Source organism: Hypanus sabinus, chromosome 1, assembly GCF_030144855.1.
Source record: "Hypanus sabinus isolate sHypSab1 chromosome 1, sHypSab1.hap1, whole genome shotgun sequence".
NCBI lineage: Eukaryota > Metazoa > Chordata > Chondrichthyes > Myliobatiformes > Dasyatidae > Hypanus > Hypanus sabinus.
The window spans coordinates 612,973-632,280 of record NC_082706.1 but is presented as its reverse complement, the minus strand read 5'-3'; the positions used below and the strand labels follow the sequence as shown (position 1 = coordinate 632,280).

General features: G+C 45.4%; 1 protein-coding gene and 1 long non-coding RNA gene across 3 annotated transcripts in view; one reads left to right on the top strand and one right to left on the bottom strand.

Moving 5' to 3' along the window:
- Positions 1–19,308, bottom strand: part of LOC132387011 (uncharacterized) — a 609,870-nt gene that overhangs the window by 5,767 nt on the left and 584,795 nt on the right. The window lies entirely within an intron of this gene.
- gmcl1 (germ cell-less, spermatogenesis associated) overlaps positions 1–19,308 on the top strand; it is a 262,908-nt gene that overhangs the window by 22,445 nt on the left and 221,155 nt on the right. For both annotated transcript variants that reach the window (XM_059959101.1, XM_059959056.1), the window contains one exon: positions 6,036–6,132. In XM_059959101.1, the coding sequence (XP_059815084.1) occupies positions 6,036–6,132 (97 nt within the window). The remainder of the gene's footprint in view (positions 1–6,035; positions 6,133–19,308) is intronic.

Genomic DNA, 19,308 nt, shown 5'->3' with positions numbered 1-19,308 from the left:
TCCAGAGGATTTTAGTAAGTTATCTCCAAAGCCTCTGTTATAATTTCTACCATTTCTTTCAGTACCCTGGTATGCATTCCATCAGGACCAGGGGACTTGTCCATCTTCAGGCCCACAAGTTTGCTCAGTACTGCTACTCTTGTGATAGCTATCGTATCTAGGTCCTCATCGCATTCATAACATCTTTTTAGCCGTGTCCTCCACTGTGAAGCTTGACACACAATAGTCATTCAAAGCCTTGGCCATTCCCTTGTTACCCAATATCAATTCCCCCTTCTTGTCCTCCAAGGGACCTACATTCACTTTAGCTACCCTTTTCCGCTTAATATAATTGTAAAATCTTTTAGTTATCCATTTTTATATTTTGTGCTATCTTATTTTCATAATCTATCTTCCATTTCTTTATTGCTGGCTTAGTGGCTCTTTGTTGCTTTCTCAGGTAAGGACATGTTCGGAACATCTTTGTGGGCTGAGGGGCCTGTATTGTGCTGTAGGTTTTCTATGTTTAAAGTTTTCCCAATCTTCCAGTTTCCCAATACTCTTGGCAACCTTGTATGCGTGAGCTTTTAGTTTGATGCCTTCCTTTATTTCCTTAGTTATCCAAGGCTGGCTCTTCCCACCCTTACTGTCCCTGCTTTTAACTGGAATATACTTTTGTTAAGCACCGTTGATAAACAAATAAATAGATAAATCTCTTTGAAAGTCTTCATCTTCCTTAACCATCCTACCACATAGCCAGTCCACACTAGCCAAATCCTCCCCGATCCCATCGTAGTCTCCATTATTTAGGCACAATACACTGGTTAGAAGCATTTAACCAGTATAGTTGCTGCTGTTCTCAAAGTTAACAAATGTTGATCTTCCATATCTCAAGAGAAAGAAAATCTATCACCTGCATTTCCATATCAATTTTGTAGTAAAATTGATCAGTAAAATCCCTGCAGAAATTCTATCCTAAATAATGTCAGACCATTAAAGAATGTGTGACCTTTACAAAAGGGACGGGTTCCACTAGAATCCAAGGGGATCAAACACCCTTGTGGGCAGGTTTGCTAGAGCTGTTGGAAATGGTTTAAATGACCTATTCTCATAAGACTTGCTCTCCAATCCAAGCAACATCCTTATAAATCTCTTCTGCATTCTCTATAGCATCCATATCCTTCCTGTAATGAGGTGACCAGAACTGAACACAATACTCTAAGGTCTTGTATAGCTGTAACATTATCTCATGGCTCTTGAACTCAATCCCATGGTTGATGAAGGCCAACACACCATGCATCTTCTTAGCAACACTCTCAACCTTCACAGCAGCTTTGAGTGTCCTATGGACATGGACCCCAAGATCTTGCTGATCCTCCACACTGCCAAGAGTCTTGCTATTAATATTATATTCTGGTTTCAAAGTTGATCTACCAAAATGAACCACTTTACACTTACCTGGGTTGAACTCCATCTGCCACTTCTCAGCCAGTTCTGCATCTTATCAATGTCCCACTGTACCCTCTGACTACCTTCCAGACTATCCACAACACCTCCAACATGTGTATCATTGGCAACTTTACTAACCCACCCTTCTGCTTCTTCATCCAGGTAATTTATAAAAAATCACAAATAGGAGGTGTCCCAGAACAGATCCCTGCGAAACACCACTGGTCACCATCCTTCATGCAGAATTCGAGCCATCCACAACCACACTTTGCCTTCTGTAGGCAAGCCATTTCTGGATCCACAAAGCAAGGGCTCCTTGGATCCCATGCCTCATTACTTTCTGAATGAGCCTCACATACGGAACCTTATCAGATGCCTTACTGAAATCCATATACACTACATCCACTACTCTAGCCGCATCAGTGTGTTTTGTTACATCATAGGTGTCAAACTCAAGGCCCGCAGGCCGTATCCGGCCCGGCATACAATTATATCCGGCCCGCGAGATCATTTTAGATCAATCTATTATTTTAGTTATTAATGGCCCAGCGATATGAAGCCTATGATTGTAAGTTAATACCAATCATAAAAATAATGCTTGCTCAGCAGTCTTCTTCATAAGAAACGGAATTTGTGAAGTGAAACACTTTGTAGTTATAGCAGAGACTGAGACACATGAGAGCAGGCTGAAAAAACGGAGGCAATGAAAGCTGCGTTCGCACGCGCCCGACTGATCCGGCCCGCATGTAGCTGCATTTTGCCCAATCCAGCCCGTGACCTAAAATGAGTTTGACGCCCCTGTGTTACATCCTCAAAGAATTCAATCAGGTTCATAAGACATGACTTGCCCTTGATGAAGATATGCTGACTATCCCTATGTCTCTCCAAATGCTCATAAGTCCTGCCTCTCAGCTTCTTCAACAACTTGCCCACCACTGAAGTATGACTCGTTGGTCTATAATTTCCTGCATTATATTTACTCCTTTTTTTGAACAAGGGAACAATGTTTGCAACCTTCCAATCCTTCTAATACTTCTCCCTTTCCTATTGATGATGCAAAGATCATCACCAGAAGCTCAGCAGTCTCCCCCCTTGTTTCCTACAGTAGCCTGGGGTATATCTCATCAAGGTCCCAGCGACTTGTATAACTTCATACCTTTCAAAAGTTCCAGCACATCCACTTACTTAATGTCTATACACTCAAGCATTTCAGTCCACTTTAAGTCATCCACACAATTGTCAAGGTCCTTTTCCCTTGGGAATATTACAAATTACAAATGTAAAACACAAAATAATTGATTGCATGAGTATTCACCCCCTTTCCTTCTCTCCCCCCCCCCCCCCCCCCACCCCGGCTTAATGACACACCAAATCGTTATTGGCATAGTCAAATGGTTTTGGAAGTCACGTAATTAGTTATATGGAGACCTGTGTGCAGTCAGTGTTTCAGTTGATTGTAGTAAAAATACACCTGTATCTGGAAGGTCCAACTGTTGGTGACTCAGTATCCTGGTTTAAAACTACACAGTGAAGACAAAAGAACAATCCAGGTAACTCAGGAGATGGATACAAGAAAATTTCCAAATCACTGAATACCCCTTGGAGTACAGTTAAGTCAGTCATCAGGAAATGGAAAGAATATGGCACAAATGTAAATCTGCCTAGAGCAGGTAGTCTTCAAAAAGTGTGTGACCGTGCAAGAAGGGAACTAGTGAGGGAGGCCATCAAGAGACCTGTGACACTGGAGAAAGGTCTGAAGGTAGATAAGTCACTTGGACCAGATGGTGATAGGGTTCTGAACGAGTGGCTGAAGAGATTGTGGAGACATTGGTAATGATCTTTCAAGAATTACTAAATTCTGGAATGGTTCTAGAAGACTGGAAAATTGCAACTGTCAATACATTCTTCAAGAAGGGAGAGAGGAAGAAGAAAGGAAACTCTAGACCAGTTTGTCTGACGTCAGTGGTTGGAAAGATGTTGGAGTCGATTATTAAGGATGAGATCGCAGGGTACTTGGAGACACATGATAAAATTGGTCAAAGTCAGCATGGTTTCCTTAACAGAAAATCTTGCCTGACAAATCTGTCTGAATTCAAAGGAATTCAAGAAATAACAAGCAGGATAGACAAAAGAGAATCGGTGGATGTTTTGTACTTAGATTTTCAGAAGGCCTTTGACAAGATGCCACATATGAGGCTTCTTGACAAGCTATGAGCCCATAGTATTATAGGAAAGATTGTAGTATAGATAAAGCACTGGCTATTTGATAGGAGGCAAAGAGTGGGAATAAAGGGAGCCTTTTTTGATTGGCTGTCAGTGTCTAGTAGTGTTCCACAGGGGTATGTGTTGGGACTGCTTTTTATGTTATATGTCAATGTTTGGATGATGGAATTGGTGGCTTTGTTGCAAAATTTCCAGATAGTGTGAAAATTGGTGGAGGGGCAGGTCGTTTTGAGATTGTAGAGAGGCACAGAAGGACTTAGACAGATTAGGAAAATTGGCAAAAACATGACAGATGGAATACAGTGTTGGGAAGCGTATGGTTATGTACTTTGGTAGAAGAAATGAAAGGGTTGACTATTTCCTAAATGAAGAGAAAATACACAAAAACTGAGGTGCAAGCAGACTTGGGAGTCTTTGTGCAGGATTCCATGAAGGTTAATCTGCACATTGTCTGTTTTGAGGAAGGCAAATATGATGTTAATATTCATTTCAAGAAGACTGGAATATAAAAGCAAGGATGCAGTGTTGAGACTTTATAAAGCACTGGTGAGGCTTGACTTGGAGTATTGTGAGTAGTTTTGGGCTCCTTAGAAAGGATGTGCTGAAACTGGAGAGAGTTCAAAGGAGATTCATGAAAATGATTCGATGAGTGAATGGCTTATCATTTGAAGAGTTTGATGATCCTTGGGTTTGTATTCATTGAAATTCAGAAGAATGAGGGGTGACCTCATTGAAGCCTATTGAAAGGTCTTGAAAGAGTGGATATGGAGATGGGTGTCCTTTTTAGAAGAGAGATAAAGAATTTCTTCAGCTAGAGAGTGGTGAATCTGTAGAATTCTTTGCCGGAGACAGCTGTGGGGGCCAGGTCTTTATGTATATTTAAAGTAGAGATTGATTCTTGATTGGTTAGGGCATGAAGTTATACCAGGAGAAGGCAGAGGATTGGGATAGAGAAAAATTGGATCAGCCATGATAAAATTGTGGAGCAGATTCAAATGGCCTAATTCTGCTCCTATATGTTGTGATCTTGTGGTCTTGTTATAAGATGAAGAATCCTTAAAGTAAGATCATTGGTTGTAGGAACATTTCAATGATGGGACAAGTGAGTGTAGTTATCCCCTTCTATTCAAAAGCTTGATGGTTGAGGGGTAGTAACCATTCTTCAACCTGGTGGTGCAGGTCCTGAGGTTCTTGTACCTTCTGCCTGATGGCAGCAGCAAAAAGAGAGAATGAGCTAGATTGTGGGAATCTATGATGGATGCTGCTTTCCTATGATAGTGCTTCATATAGATGTGCTCAGTGATTTGGAGGTCTTTACCCATGATGTTTTGAGTCGAATCCACTACCTTCTGTTGGATTTTCTGTCCAAAGGCATTGGTGTTTACATACCAGGCGTGATGCAGCCAGTCAATATACTCTCCATTACACATCTACAGAAGTTTGTCAAAGTTTTAGTTGCGGACTCCTAAGGAATTGCATTTACATGCTGGGTTTAGAACTGGTTCTCTGAAATAGTAACATTCAGGAATTTAGAGTTGCTGACCCTTTCCACCTTTGATCCTTCAATGAGGACTGACTCATGAACCTTTGGTTTCCCTGTCCTGAAGACAATTCCTTGGTCTTGCTGACATTGAGTGAGAGATTGTTATTATGATAGCACTCAGCCATATTTTCATACCCTTCTGTATGCTAATTCATCACCACCTTTGATCTGGTGCACAACAATGGTCTCATTAGCAAACCTGAATATAGCATTGGAGGTGTGCTTAGCCACACAGTCATAGGTGTAAAGTGACTAGAGCAGGAGGTTATGCATACAGCCTAGTGGTGCAACTGTTTTGATGGAAATCATAGAGGAGATTTTGTTACTAATATGAACTGACTAGAGTCTACAAGTAAAGGCATCCAGGATCCAATTGCACAAGGAGCTATTGAGGCTAAGGTCTTGGAGCTGCTTGATTATTTTGAGGGGATGGTGGCATTGAATGCTGAGCTGTGGTTGATAAAGAGTATCCTGGTGTATGCATCTTTGCTGTCCAGATGATTATCAGATAGAATATTCAAAAGATCTGTGGTCTTGCATCTTCCACGTAGCTATTGTCTCTTATCTCACCATGGGACCATTACAAATCTTATAAGAACAAAATCTATAATTTCAGTGTTTAGCAGTTTCAGATTGGATCATTGTGGTAGGAATGACACACCACCATGGAACTTCACTGTCATCCCAACTTTGCTGCACTGCTCAAGCAGCCTAAAAGATATGTCATGCTGTCTTTCAATTAAGCAGTGTCTGTTTCAAGACTGCTTCAGATCTGTTGGGCTGGTGCTGTATGGATTTGTACTGTCACCAATTCAATATTTTATTCATTTATCCTTTACAGTCTGGTTACTTTTCAAGTATGTTCAGCGGATCATGGAAGGAATCAAATATGAACTATATAGAACTCGAGATCCCAGATCAGAACATCGACTCTGAAGGTATGTCATTTTTGTTTTCTTCCCAGGGTGTAAAGTAGCAGATGTAATGATTGATCAGTCATTTAGTGTTACTTTGTAGAGTATCCAGTGTGCTGTAGAGTAAATGCAGAAAGGAAAGAGTGAAGGGAATCCTTTTCAGATTTTTCCTTAATTCTGATATACAGGGCCTTGTGATCTTCCTTAATAATTTCAGAATGCTGAGAAATTATGTGGTGAGTGTACTGCTTTAGAATTGCAGTTCAGATGGAACATGGAACAGAACAGAATAGGCCCTACAACCTATGATGTGCTGACCCTTTCACCGGATCTAAGATCAATGTAACTTTTCCCTCCAACATAGCCCTTCACTTTTCTATCATCTTTGTGCATATCTAAGAATCTCTTAAATGTCCCTAATGTATCTGCTTCTACCACACCACCGCCACCTCCAAACAAGCCCGGCAGAAAGTTCTAAGCACTTGTCATTCTCTGTGGAATAATAAACCTTCCTCTGACATTCCTCTTATACTTCCCTCCCAACATCTTAAAGTTTTCCTGGATTCTATGCTTCCTGAATTTCTGAAAGAGTCTCACATACAAAATGCTGGAGGAACTCAGCAAAGCACCAATAGAAAAGAGTAAACAGTTGACATTTTGGGCAGAGACCCTTCATCAGGTCCTGAAGAGGTCATGGGGAACCTTGTCAAATGTCTTACTAAGTCATATACACCATATCTGCCACTCTATCTTCTATCTCTCTATCTTCAATTTCAATCAAGCTCATGAGGCATGGCCTACCCTCTCATAGCAATGTTGCCCATCTAATCTGACCATACTTTTCCAAATGCTCATAAATCCTGTTTTTTTTAAAGAATCCTCTCCAATAAGGATCCAGGGAAACTTAGCTTTATGGATTCCGAATTGCTTACAGAAAACAGGATGGTTGTATGGAGTGTATTCAGACTAGAGATCTGTGACTTGTGTTTCACAGGAATCTTTGTGAGTCATATAATGCTCATTTTATAAATGACTTGGCTGAAGAAGTGGAAGGATGGGCTACTAAGTTTGTAGATGACACAAAGGTTGATGGTGTTGTGGATAGTTTAGAATATTCTCATAAGTTTCAATGGATATTTTTAGGATGCAAAGATGGTCTGAGAAGTGGCAGATGGCGTTCAATCCAGTGAAGTGATAAACTTTGGAAAGTTGAATTTGAATGCAGAGTACAAAGTTAATGGTACGATTTTTAGTATTATGGAGGGATCTTGGGGTTCACATCCAGATCCCTCAAAGTTGCCATGCAGGTTGATGGGGTGGTTAAAAAATAGGTCGTATAAAATCCCACCTTCTGACCACATTGGACCCTTTCCAGTTTACATACTGCTCAAACCTGTCCACTGATGATGCCATAGCCTTGGGCCTTCACCCTATCCTCTCCAACCTAGAAAATAATGCCTCATATGCCAGGATGTTTATCAACTTCAGTTTGACATTTACCATGATCATTCCTCAGAGGCTGGTGGGTAAACTGTCCTCATTGCAACTCAACACCCCTCTCTTTAACTAGATCTTGACGAAAGTCCTGTCAGTCTGAGTTGGCAGCAACATCTCAAGCTCCATCACACTGATCACAGGGCTGTGTACTCAGCCTGCTGCTGTTCACACTACTGACTCACGATTGCACTGTCGGATCCAGCTCAAGCTGCATCCAGTTTGCTGAGTATACAACAGTATTTGGCTTCATCAGCAGCAATGATGAGTCGCTATACAGAAAGGAGGTAGAGAGGTTTGTCAAATGGTGTGAGAACAAACTGAGGCTTAACATGGAGGAGACAAAATAAGTTATTGTGGATTTCAGAAAATCATAGGTTGATCACTCTCCATTGCACACCAATGGCTCTGCTGTGGAGAGAGTGAACAGCACAAAGTTCCTTGGTGGACACGTAACAGGTGATCCAACCTGAGCCCACAATATTTCATTAGTCAAGAATGCACTGCAGCCTCTTTACTTTGAAAAGATTGACTTATTCAAGGCTCCCCGACCCATTCTAACAGCCATCAAAAGTGTCTTGTCTGGTTGTATTTTTATGTGCTATGGAGGCTTCAATCTGCAAGTTCCTACAGAAGATAATAAAAAATGCTGATAGAATCACTGGGGTCTCTGTCAGAATCAGATTTAATATCACCAACAAACTATGTCATGAAATAAATGTGTGTGTATATAATATATATTAAAAAATTACTCTATTCAGGTTCCTATACCAGCACCTTAGTAATGAGAAGAGGTGATGAGGGACCTTATTGATAGATGCTGTCTTTTTTAAGGCATCACCTTTTGAAGGTGCTTTTAATGCTGGGGGAGTTAGTGCCCATGATATATCTGCCTATGTCAACAACTTTTCCCAGTCCTGTGCAGTGGCCTCTCTATAATAGACTGTGTTGCAACCATTTAAAATGCTCTCCTTGGTATATCTGTAGAAATTGTGACTGTGTTTGGTAACATACCTATTCTCAAACTCCTAATGAATTAGCCACTGTCATGGTTTCTTTGTAATTTCATCAATATGTTTAGCTCAGGTTAAACTTGAAACTGCTCACCCTTTCTGGATCTGATCCCTCGATGAGGACTGATGTGTGTTCCCTTGATTTCACCTTCCTGAAGTCCACAATCAGTTCCTTGATCTTACTGATGTTGAGTGCAAGGTTGTTGTTGCAACACCACTCAACCAGCTGATCTATCTGTAATCCTCCTCTCATCACCATCTGAAATTCTGGCAATAGTAGTTGTGTTGTTCACAACTTTATAGATGGAATTTGAGCTGTACCTAGCCATTCAGTCGTGTGTGTGGAGACGGTAGAGCAGTGGGCCAACCATCCTTGAGCTGTGCTAGTGTTGATTGTCAGTGAGGAGATGTTATTTCAAAATCACACAGACTGATCTCCTGGTTAGAAAGTCAAAGATCCACTTGCAGAGTGAGGTAAAGAGGCCCAGGTTTTGGAGCTTTTAGGTTACGACTAGGAGTATGATTATATTGAATGCTGAGCTGTGGTCAATAAACAGCAGCCTGATACAAGTTTTACTGTTGTCCAGGTGATCCAAGGCCAGGTGGAAGGCCAGCGAGATTGTATCCATTGTAGTTCTATTGTGGCGATAGGCAAATTTGCGGCAGGTCCAGTTCCATGCTTGGGCAGGTGTTGATTCTAGCTATGACCAGCCTCTCAAAGCTCAGTAGATGCAAGTGCCTCTGGGTGACAGTCATTGAGGGAGGGCATCCTGGTTGTTTTGGACTCTGATATGATTGTCTCCCTATATACTGTATACCTCTTATCTTCATTCCACCCCCCCCCCCCCCCCCACAGACCCTGTTAGTGATATTTACTCGGAACATTGTAGACAAGAGGTCTGTAGTATCGTTGAGAATCCCTACCATCCATCCCACAATCACTTTGACCCACTACCATCAGAAAGGAGGAGCAGGAGCATCAGTGCAAGGACTGCCAAACTGGGTAACAGTTTCTTTCCTCAGGCTGTGAGACTAATGGATACCCTGCCAACATCAAGCTTTCATTACTAGACAGCAAACTGCTTACTGTACTATTTACTGCTTACTGGTGCTGTGTGCTACTTGCATTTTAGAATTATATTTTATTATTTTGTTTCCGGTAATATTTTGTTTTGTGTGCGATATGTGTTTTGTCGCGGCACTGTGGTCCAGAGAATTGTTATTTTGTTTGTGTATATGTGCAGTCAAGTGACAATAAACTTGCACTTGACGAAGGTGATTGGTGCGTTGACCTTCATTGGTCAGGATTGAGTTCAAGAGCCACAGGGTAATATTGCAGTTCTATGAACTCTGGTTAGACCGTACTTGGAGAATTGTGTTCAGTTCTGGTAACCTCATTATAGGATGAATGTAGAAGCTTTAAAGAATCAGAATCAGGCTTATTATCACTGGCATGTGATGTGAAATTTGTTAACTTACCAGAAGCAGTTCAATGCAATACTTAATATAGAAGAGAAAAATATGTAATAATAGATTTTTAAATGTGCAAAAAAAACAGAAATATTGTATATTTTAAAAAAAAGATGAGGTAGTGTCCAAGGGTTCAATGTCCATTTTGGAATCTGATGGCAGAGGGGAAGAAGCTGTTCCTGAATTGCTGAGTGTTTTTTCAGGCTTCTGTACCTCCAACCTGATGGCAACAGTATGAAAAGGACATGCCCTGGATGCTGGATGTCTTTAATAATGGATGCTGCCTTTCTGGGACACCGCACCCTGAAGATGTCCTGGGTACTTTGTAGGCTAATACCCAAGATGGAGCTGATTAGATTTACAACCCTCTGCAGCTTCTTTTGGTCCTGTTCAGTAGACCCACCCCCCCCTTCCCCCGCCTCAGTACCAGACAGTGATGCAGCCTGTCAGAATGCACTCCATGGTACATCCATAGAATTTTTGAGTGTATTTGTCGATATACCAAATCTCTTCAAACTCCTGATAAAGTATAGCCGCTGCCTTGCCTTCTTTATAACTACATCTTCTCTGAACCCTCTCCAATGCCAGCACATCTTTTCTTAGATGAGGAGCCCAAAACTGTTCACAGTGCTCAAGGTGAGGCCTCACTAGTGCTTTATAAAGCCTCAGTATCACAACTCTGCTTTTGTATTCTAGACTTCTCGAAATGAATGCTAACATTACATTTGCCATCCTCACCACTGACTCAACCTGCAAGTTAACTTTAGGTTGATCTATACAAGGACTTCCACGTCTCTTTGCATCTCAGATTTTTGGATTTTCTCCCTGTTTACAAAATAATCTGCACATTTATTTCTACTACCAAAGTGCATGGCCATGCATTTTCCAATATTGTATTTCATTTGCCACTTTCTTACCTATTCTCCTAATCTGTCTTAAGTCCTTCTACAGCCTACCTGTTTCCTCAACATTATCTCTCCTTCCAACAAACTTTGTATCATCAACAAACTTGGCATCAAAGCCATTTATTCCATCATCAGAATTATTGATACACCATTAAAAGAAGCAAGAGTGGAGTCACTTTTTCAATTTTTCAGTCCTCTGGCACCATGCAAGAGTCCAATGATTTTTGTAAGATCGTTAATGCCTCCACAGTCTCTACTGCTACCTCTTTCAGTATCCTAGGGTAAAGTTCATCTGGCCCAGGTGACTTGTGTACCCTTGGGTTTTTCAGCTATTCTGAGCACCTTCTCCCTTGTAATAGTAAATGCACTCCCTTCTATTCCCTCACACCCTTCAACATCTGGCTGACTGCTATAGCCACTTTCATCTTTTATTTTTACATACTTGAAAAACTTTTCCTATCCACTTTGATGTTGTTTGCAGGTTGCTTTCATATTTCATCTTTTCCCTCAATGATTCTTTTAGTTGCTCTCTGTTGGGTTTTAAAAGCTTTCCAATTCTGTCTTCCCATTAACTTTTGCTTTGTTGTATGCCCTCTCTTTTGCTTTTACATTTGCTTTAACTTCTCAGCCACGGCTGTACTATTTTGCCATGGGTATTTCTTTGTTTTTGAAATACATCCATCCTCACCTTTCTAATTTTTTCCAGAAACTTATGCCATTACAGCTCCACTGTCATGCCTGCCGGCATTTTTCCAATTTACTGTCACTAACTTTTCTCTCATACCACCGTAATTTCCTTTACTCCACAAAAATACTGCTACATCAGACTTTACGTTCTGCATATCAAATTTCAAGTTGAACTCAATCATATTGTGATCACTGCCTCCCAAGAGATTTTTTACGTTAAGCTCCCTAATCACATCTGGTTTATTACATAACTTCCAATCCAGAATAGCTGATCCCCTAGTAGGCTGAATGACAAACAGCTCTAAAAAGCTATCTCATACGCATTCATTAAACTCTCTTGAGATCTATTACCAACCTAATTTTTCTCAATCAACATGCATATTGAAATCTCCCATGACTATCATAGCTTTGCCCTTTGACACACCTTTTCTGTTTCCCATTGTAATCTGTGGTCTACATCCCAGCTACTGTTGGAATGCCTATATATAACTACCATCAGGGTCTTTTTACCCTTGCAGTTTCTTAACTCAACTCATAAGGATTCAACATCTTCCAATCCTATGTCTCATCTTTCTACTAATTTTAAATCCATTCTTTACTGGCAGAGCCATGCCACCTCCTTTGCCTCCCTTCCTTTCCCTCCAGTGCAATGTGTAACCTTAGATATTCAGCTCCCAACTACAACCATCCTTCAGCCACAATTCAGTAATGGCCACCGTCTGTAATGGTGCTAAACGATAATCCACCTCATTTCTTGTACTTCGTGCATTGAGAAACATTGAAACAATTTGAGTATTATATTTGCTACCTTTTTTGATTCTGCATACCTAATGCACTGATACTCGCCCTGCTGGCAGCAATTTCGTCCTATCATTTGCCGGCCCTTCCTGACAGTCTGACTGCACGCTTTCTTTCCTTTTTTTAATCATCCGTCCTATCCTGAGTCCCTATACTCCGGTTCCCACCTCCCCTGCCAAGTTAGATTAAACCCTCCCCAATAGCTCTAACAAAGCTGCCAGCGAGAATATTGGTGCCCTTCTGGTTCAGGTGCAATTCAACACTTTTGAATAGGTCGTACCTCCCTGAGAAGACATGTCTTATTAGGAAGGGTTGAGTGAGCTCTGGCTTTTCTCTTTGGAACAAAGAAGAATGAGAGGAGACTTGATAGAGGTGTTTAAGATGATAAGAGACATAACTAGAGTGAACAAGAGCATAATTCTATCATGATTGGAGGAAAGTATAGTGGGGGGGAGTGGTTGCCAGAGGTAGATTTTTTTTTTAAGAGTTTGATGGGTATTTGGAACGTTGCCAGGAATGGTGAGAGAGGCAGATACATTAGGGACATTTAAGAAACTCTTAGGCACATGAATGATAGAAAAACAGTTATGTTTGAGGAAGGGTTACATTGATTTTAGAGCATAAAAGGATGGTTCAAAATCATGAGTTGAAGGGAGTGTTCTGTTTATATCAATAGCCCACCATTCATTTAGTACTCACTGAACTGTAAGCGTGAGAAAATTTTGGGATTGATGTACAAAAGTGATGACTTGGTGCACTAAGTAATCAACTTTTCAATGTGAACTATGTAAAGCTGTTAGCCATTAATTTATGGTTCTCTTGATTGTATCTATGGCCCGCCCAGAATTGTCAGAGAATTTGATATACGGTCTATTAGTACACCTGTGCTAATTTAATAAATTGAAACTTTGACTTTGAGGGTCACCCTCACGTAGTAAAACTCCATGCATCAGCCTGACCAATCTGTATGCAATAGATTTTAAGTTAGTGTTTTCCAGCATTTTATTTCCTGAGGTTTTATGCTTTAAGGCAGATTGAATAATTTAGAGTTGCCATAGCCATCTAGCTATTTAATACCTGAAGACATCTTTAGTTTGCAATAATCAGAGTTTTAAATTGCACTTGTTGCTTTCCACATGTGCCATTTGTCCATGGCATTGCCATACAAAATAGAATTAGCAGTATGGCTTCCCAGTTACTTTAGGACTTAACAAGCACAAAATGCACAAGCACTGCAGAAAATTGTCGCCCAGTGCAGTAATTTAATGGGGCTATTTATGGAGCAACTTCATCTGATACAACCTTAACGTAACCTGTAGGGATGATTCATAAAATAAATGATACTGTAGCGGTGTGCTACAAGCAGCGCTTAAATTACGACACGGAGTCGGTAACTGCAGTCGAAGGAAAAACTTTATTCGAAAACTTCAGCCTCACTTTTAAGCCTCTGTCAACCGGCCCCCCATGGCGAAGAGGCTCCAAAGCTCTGTGCTCGCAAACCCCCGTAGGCTATCTAATTGTGAGTCGGTTCGGATACGCTAGGAAATGAGGCGCTACATAACCCCCCCCCAGAACCGGCGATACACCCCCCAATGTCCACAGCCTGGGCCAGAACCTGCTTGGGAGGTCGGCCTCTGCGCCGAGGCGCCGGAAACTCGGCCGGTTGCGCCAGGTCCACATGGGCCGGCTTGAGGCGGTCCACCGTGAAAACCTCCTCCTTCCCCCCAACGTCCAGCACGAACGTGGACCCGTTGTTCCGGAGCACCGTAAACGGCCCCTCGTATGGCCGCTGCAGCGGTGGCCGATGCCCGCCCCTTCGTACAAACACAAACTTACAGTTCCGTAGGTCTTTGGGTACGCAGGTCGGGTGCCGCCCATGCTGTGAAGTGGGTATGGGGGCCAGGTTACCGAGCTTCTCGCGAAGTCTGCCCAGGACTGCAGCGGGTTCTTCCTCTTGCCCCCTCGGGGCTGGTAGGAACTCCCCGGGGACGGCCAGGGGCGCGCCGTATACCAACTCGGCCGACGAGGCGTGCAGGTCGTCCTTGGGCGCTGTGCGGATGCCGAGAAGGACCCAGGGAAGCTCGTCCGCCCAGTTGGCTCCTCGCAGGCGGGCCATGAGGGCCGACTTCAGGTGACGGTGGAAACGCTCCACTAGCCCGTTCGACTGTGGGTGGTAGGCAGTGGTGTGGTGCAGCTGAGTCCCCAAAAGGCTGGCCATAGCTGACCACAGGCTGGAGGTGAACTGGGCGCCTCTGTCGGAGGTAATGTGGGCTGGTACACCAAAGCGGGATATCCAGGTGGCGAGCAGGGCTCGGGCGCAAGATTCGGAGGTGGTGTCGGTGAGCGGGACCGCCTCTGGCCATCTTGTGAACCGGTCCACGATAGTCAGGAGGTAACGCGCTCCGCGCGACACTGGCAGGGGGCCCACGATATCCACATGAATGTGGTCGAAACGCCGGTGGGCGGGATGGAACTGCTGCGGTGGGGCTTTGGTGTGCCGCTGAACCTTGGCCGTCTGGCAGTGCATGCACGTTCTGGCCCATTCACTGACCTGTTTGCGGAGACCGTGCCAAACGAACCTGCTGGAAACCAGCCGGACAGTTGTCCGGATGGAGGGATGCGCCAAGTTATGAATGGAGTCGAAAACACGTCGCCGCCAGGCTGCGGGGACGACCGGACGGGGCTGGCCGGTGGCGACGTCACAGAGTAGGGTCCTCTCACCTGGGCCCACGGGGAAGTCCTGGAGCTGCAAACCAGAGACCGCAGTCCTGTAACTCGGAATCTCCTCATCTACCTGCTGTGCCTCTGCCAGTGCCTCAAAGTCTACCCCTTGGGAAAGGGCATGAACGGTAGGGCGAGAGAGCGCATCCGCCACGACATTGTCCTTACCCGAGACGTGCCGGACATCCGTTGTGTATTCAGAGATGTAGGACAGGTGGCGTTGCTGGCGGGATGACCAGGGGTCGGATGCTTTCGTAAACGCAAAGGTAAGCGGTTTGTGGTCCGTGAACGCGGTGAAGGGCCGACCTTCTAGGAAGTACCTGAAATGCCGGATTGCCAGGTAGAGCGCCAACAGTTCCCGGTCAAAAGCACTGTACTTGAGCTCGGGTGGCCGCAGGTGTTTGCTGAAAAACGCCAGGGGTTGCCAGCGACCTGCGATGAGCTGCTCCAGCACCCCACCGACTGCCGTGTTTGATGCATCCACTGTGAGGGCGGTAGGGGTGTCCATTCTGGGATGTACTAGCATTGCGGCGTCAGCCAAAGCTTCCTTCGTTTGAACGAAAGCGGCGGCGGACTCCTCGTCCCAGGTAATGTTCTTGCTCGGACCCGACATCAGGGCGAACAGGGGGCGCATGATCCGGGCAGCTGAAGGGAGGAAGCGGCGGTAGAAATTGACCATACCTACGAATTCCTGAAGGCCTTTGATCGTGGAGGGTCGGGGGAAGTGGCGGACCGCATCTACCTTAGCGGGCAGAGGGGTTGCCCCGTCTTTAGTAATCCTGTGGCCCAGGAAGTCAATGGTATCAAGTCCGAACTGGCATTTGGCAGGGTTGATTGTAAGACCGTACTCACTCAGTCGGGCGCAGAGTTGACGGAGGTGGGACAGATGCTCCTGACGACTGCCGCTGGCTATGAGGATGTCATCCAAATAGATGAACGCGAAGTCCAGGTCCCGTCCCACCGAGTCCATTAACCGCTGGAACGTCTGTGCGGCATTCTTCAGGCCGAACGGCATGCGGAGGAACTCGAAGAGGCCAAACGGGGTGATGAGAGCCGTTTTGGGGACGTCGTCAGGATGCATCGGGATTTGATGGTACCCTCGGACAAGGTCGACCTTGGAGAAGATCCGGGCGCCGTGCAGGTTTGCCGCAAAGTCCTGAATGTGCGGCACAGGGTAGCGGTCCGGTGTGGTAGCCTCGTTCAGCCTGCGGTAGTCGCCGCACGGTCTCCAGCCCCCCGTCGCTTTGGGCACCATGTGCAGGGGGGAAGCCCAGGGGCTGTCGGACCGCTGGATGATCCCCAATTCCTCCATTCTCTGGAACTCCTCCTTCGCCAGTCGGAGCTTGTCCGGGGGAAGCCGCCGAGCACGGGCATGGAGGGGTGGTCCCTGTGTCGGGATGTGGTGCTGTACGCCGTGCCTGGGCATGGCTGCTGCGAACTGCGGTGCCAGAACCGATGGGAACTCCGCCAGGACCCTGGTGAAATCGTTGTCGGACAGCGTGATGGAGCCGAGGTGAGGGGCTGGCAACTGGGCCGCGCCCAGGGAGAACGTCTGAAAGGTCTCGGCGTGTACCAGTCTCTTCCTGGGCAGGTCAACCAGCAGGCTGTGAGCTTGCAAAAAATCCGCACCCAGAAGCGGTTGGGCTACGGCGGCCAGTGTGAAGTCCCACGTGAACTGGCTGGGGCCGAACAGTAGCTGCACCTGACGGGTGCCATAGGTCCTTACTGTGCTGCCATTCACGGCCCTCAGGGGGGGACCCGGTGCCCTGCTGCGGGTGTCGTAACTCGTCGGAGGTAAAACGCTGATCTCAGCCCCAGTATCGACCAAAAACCGGCGTCCCGACCTTCTATCCCACACATACAGGAGGCTATCCCGATGGCCAGCCGCCGTAGCCATCAGCGGCGGCTGGCCCTGGCGTTTCCCGGGAACTTGCAGGGCGGGCGGCAACGGCGGGCTTCTGCGCCCCACCGCTGGTGGTAGAAGCACCAGTGGTCATTGGGCCGGGGGTTGGCGGGCTCTGTGGCCAGGCCTGGACCGGTTTGCTGCCGGGAGCGTGGCTGGGAGATCTGTGCGATGGACGCCCCGCTCACCTTTTTGGCGTTCCACAGCAAGTCCGCCCGGGCTGCCACCTTCCGGGGGTCACTGAAATCCGCGTCGGACAGCAGCAGGCGTAGGACCTCGGGCAGCTGCTCCAGGAATGCCTGCTCAAACATGAGGCCTGTGTGTCCCTCGGCCAGAGACAACATCTCATTCATTAAAGCCGATGGAGGTCTGTCGCCCAAGCCATCCAGGTGCAGTAAACGGGCAGCCCGCTCGCGCCGTGAGAGTCCGAAAGTCCTGAGGAGCAGGGCTTTGAATTCCGTGTACTTGCCGTCTGCCGGGGGCGACTGTACGAACTCCGCGACCTGGGCAGCTGTGTCCTGGTCGAGGGAGCCCACCACGTAGTAGTAGCGGGTGTCTTCTGAGGTGATCCGGCGAACGTGGAATTGGGCTTCGGCTTGCTGGAACCATAGGTCCGGGCGCTGTGTCCAGAAACCCGGCAGTTTCAACGAAACCGCATGAACAGAGGCGGCGTCGGTCATTTCTGGTCCAAAAATCGTTTGGACCGTCGGGGTCACCAATTGTAGCGGTGTGCTACAAGCAGCGCTAAAATTACGACACGGAGTCGGTAACTGCAGTCGAAGGAAAAACTTTATTCGAAAACTTCAGCCTCACTTTTAAGCCTCTGTCAACCGGCCCCCCATGGCGAAGAGGCTCCAAAGCTCTGTGCTCGCAAACCCCCGTAGGCTATCTAATTGTGAGTCGGTTCGGATACGCTAGGAAATGAGGCGCTACAATACCTTTATTTGTGCCTGAGCTTCTGCGATTGTGTCAAAATGACTTTTTACTTTAATTTTCATCTTTCAGTAAATATTGATTCATTACCTCATGTCAGAAAGTTCAGCTGCAGCAGATGGGGCCTCTGTGTGAAGACAGCAGCTCCATCTGCCAAGCTTAACTTTCCAGCTTGAGGTTATGAATCCCTATTATGCCTAGGCAATCAACTGCAGGCTGTTACTGATCAGCAGAACTAACCAGTGTCAGTTAAATCTCTTGCATGTGCTTTCTGGTGGAATGTGGTAGAATACATAGAAACTGTAGTTTCCATTGTAAACACTGCAAGGATAACTATCTTTCATCTTCCCTTGTCAGCCCCCACCAGCAAAGGATCTACCACCAGAACCCTCAACTTTCAACCTTTATCACATTGCCCAGCAACAGAGAATGTGAAAATCTCCTTTGTGTTGAACAATGAATGCCAGCACTGGTGGGTTCTACAACATCACCCCCTCAGCCTCCTGCATTCCAGAAGGAAAAATGTGCAGCCTGTCCAGTTTCTCCTTAAAATTCTAGCCCTCTGGTATTAGTAGCATCCTTGTTAAGCTTTCTGCAACCTTTCTATAACTTAATAATATTTCTATAGCTAGGCAACAAAAACTGCAGATAATTCTCCACATATGGTCTCATTAACAGTGTATACAGTTGTAAAGAGATATCTCCATTCTTGTGCTCAATGTGCTGACAAATTGGAGGAAAGTGTACCAAGCACCTTCTTCACCACCCTCTCTACATGCATAACCTCTTCCAGAGAGCTATGTACTTGTACCCCTAGGTTTATCTGTTCTACAGTACTTCCAGGGTTCTTCCATTCAAGTTAGTACATATATCCTGCCAAATTGTAGCACTTCCAAGTTAAAGTCCACCTGCCATTCCCTGGCCCACTTTCCTATTTGATCTCGATCCTGTAGATAACCTTTGTCACTGTTCACTGTATTAGCAACACACACAAAATGCTGGTGGAACACAGCAGGCCAGGCAGCATCTATAGGGAGAAGCGCTGTTGATGTTTCGGGCCGAGACCCTTCGTCGGGACTAACTGAAAGGAAAGATAGTAAGAGATTTGAAAGTAGTGGTGGGAAGGGGAAATGCAAAATGATAGGGGAAGACCGGAGGGGTGGGATAAAGCTAAGAGCTGGAAAGGTGATTGGCGAAAGTGATACAGAGCTGGAGAAGGGAAAGGATCATGGGACGGGAGGCCTCGGGAGAAAGAAAGGGGGAGGGGGGAAGCACC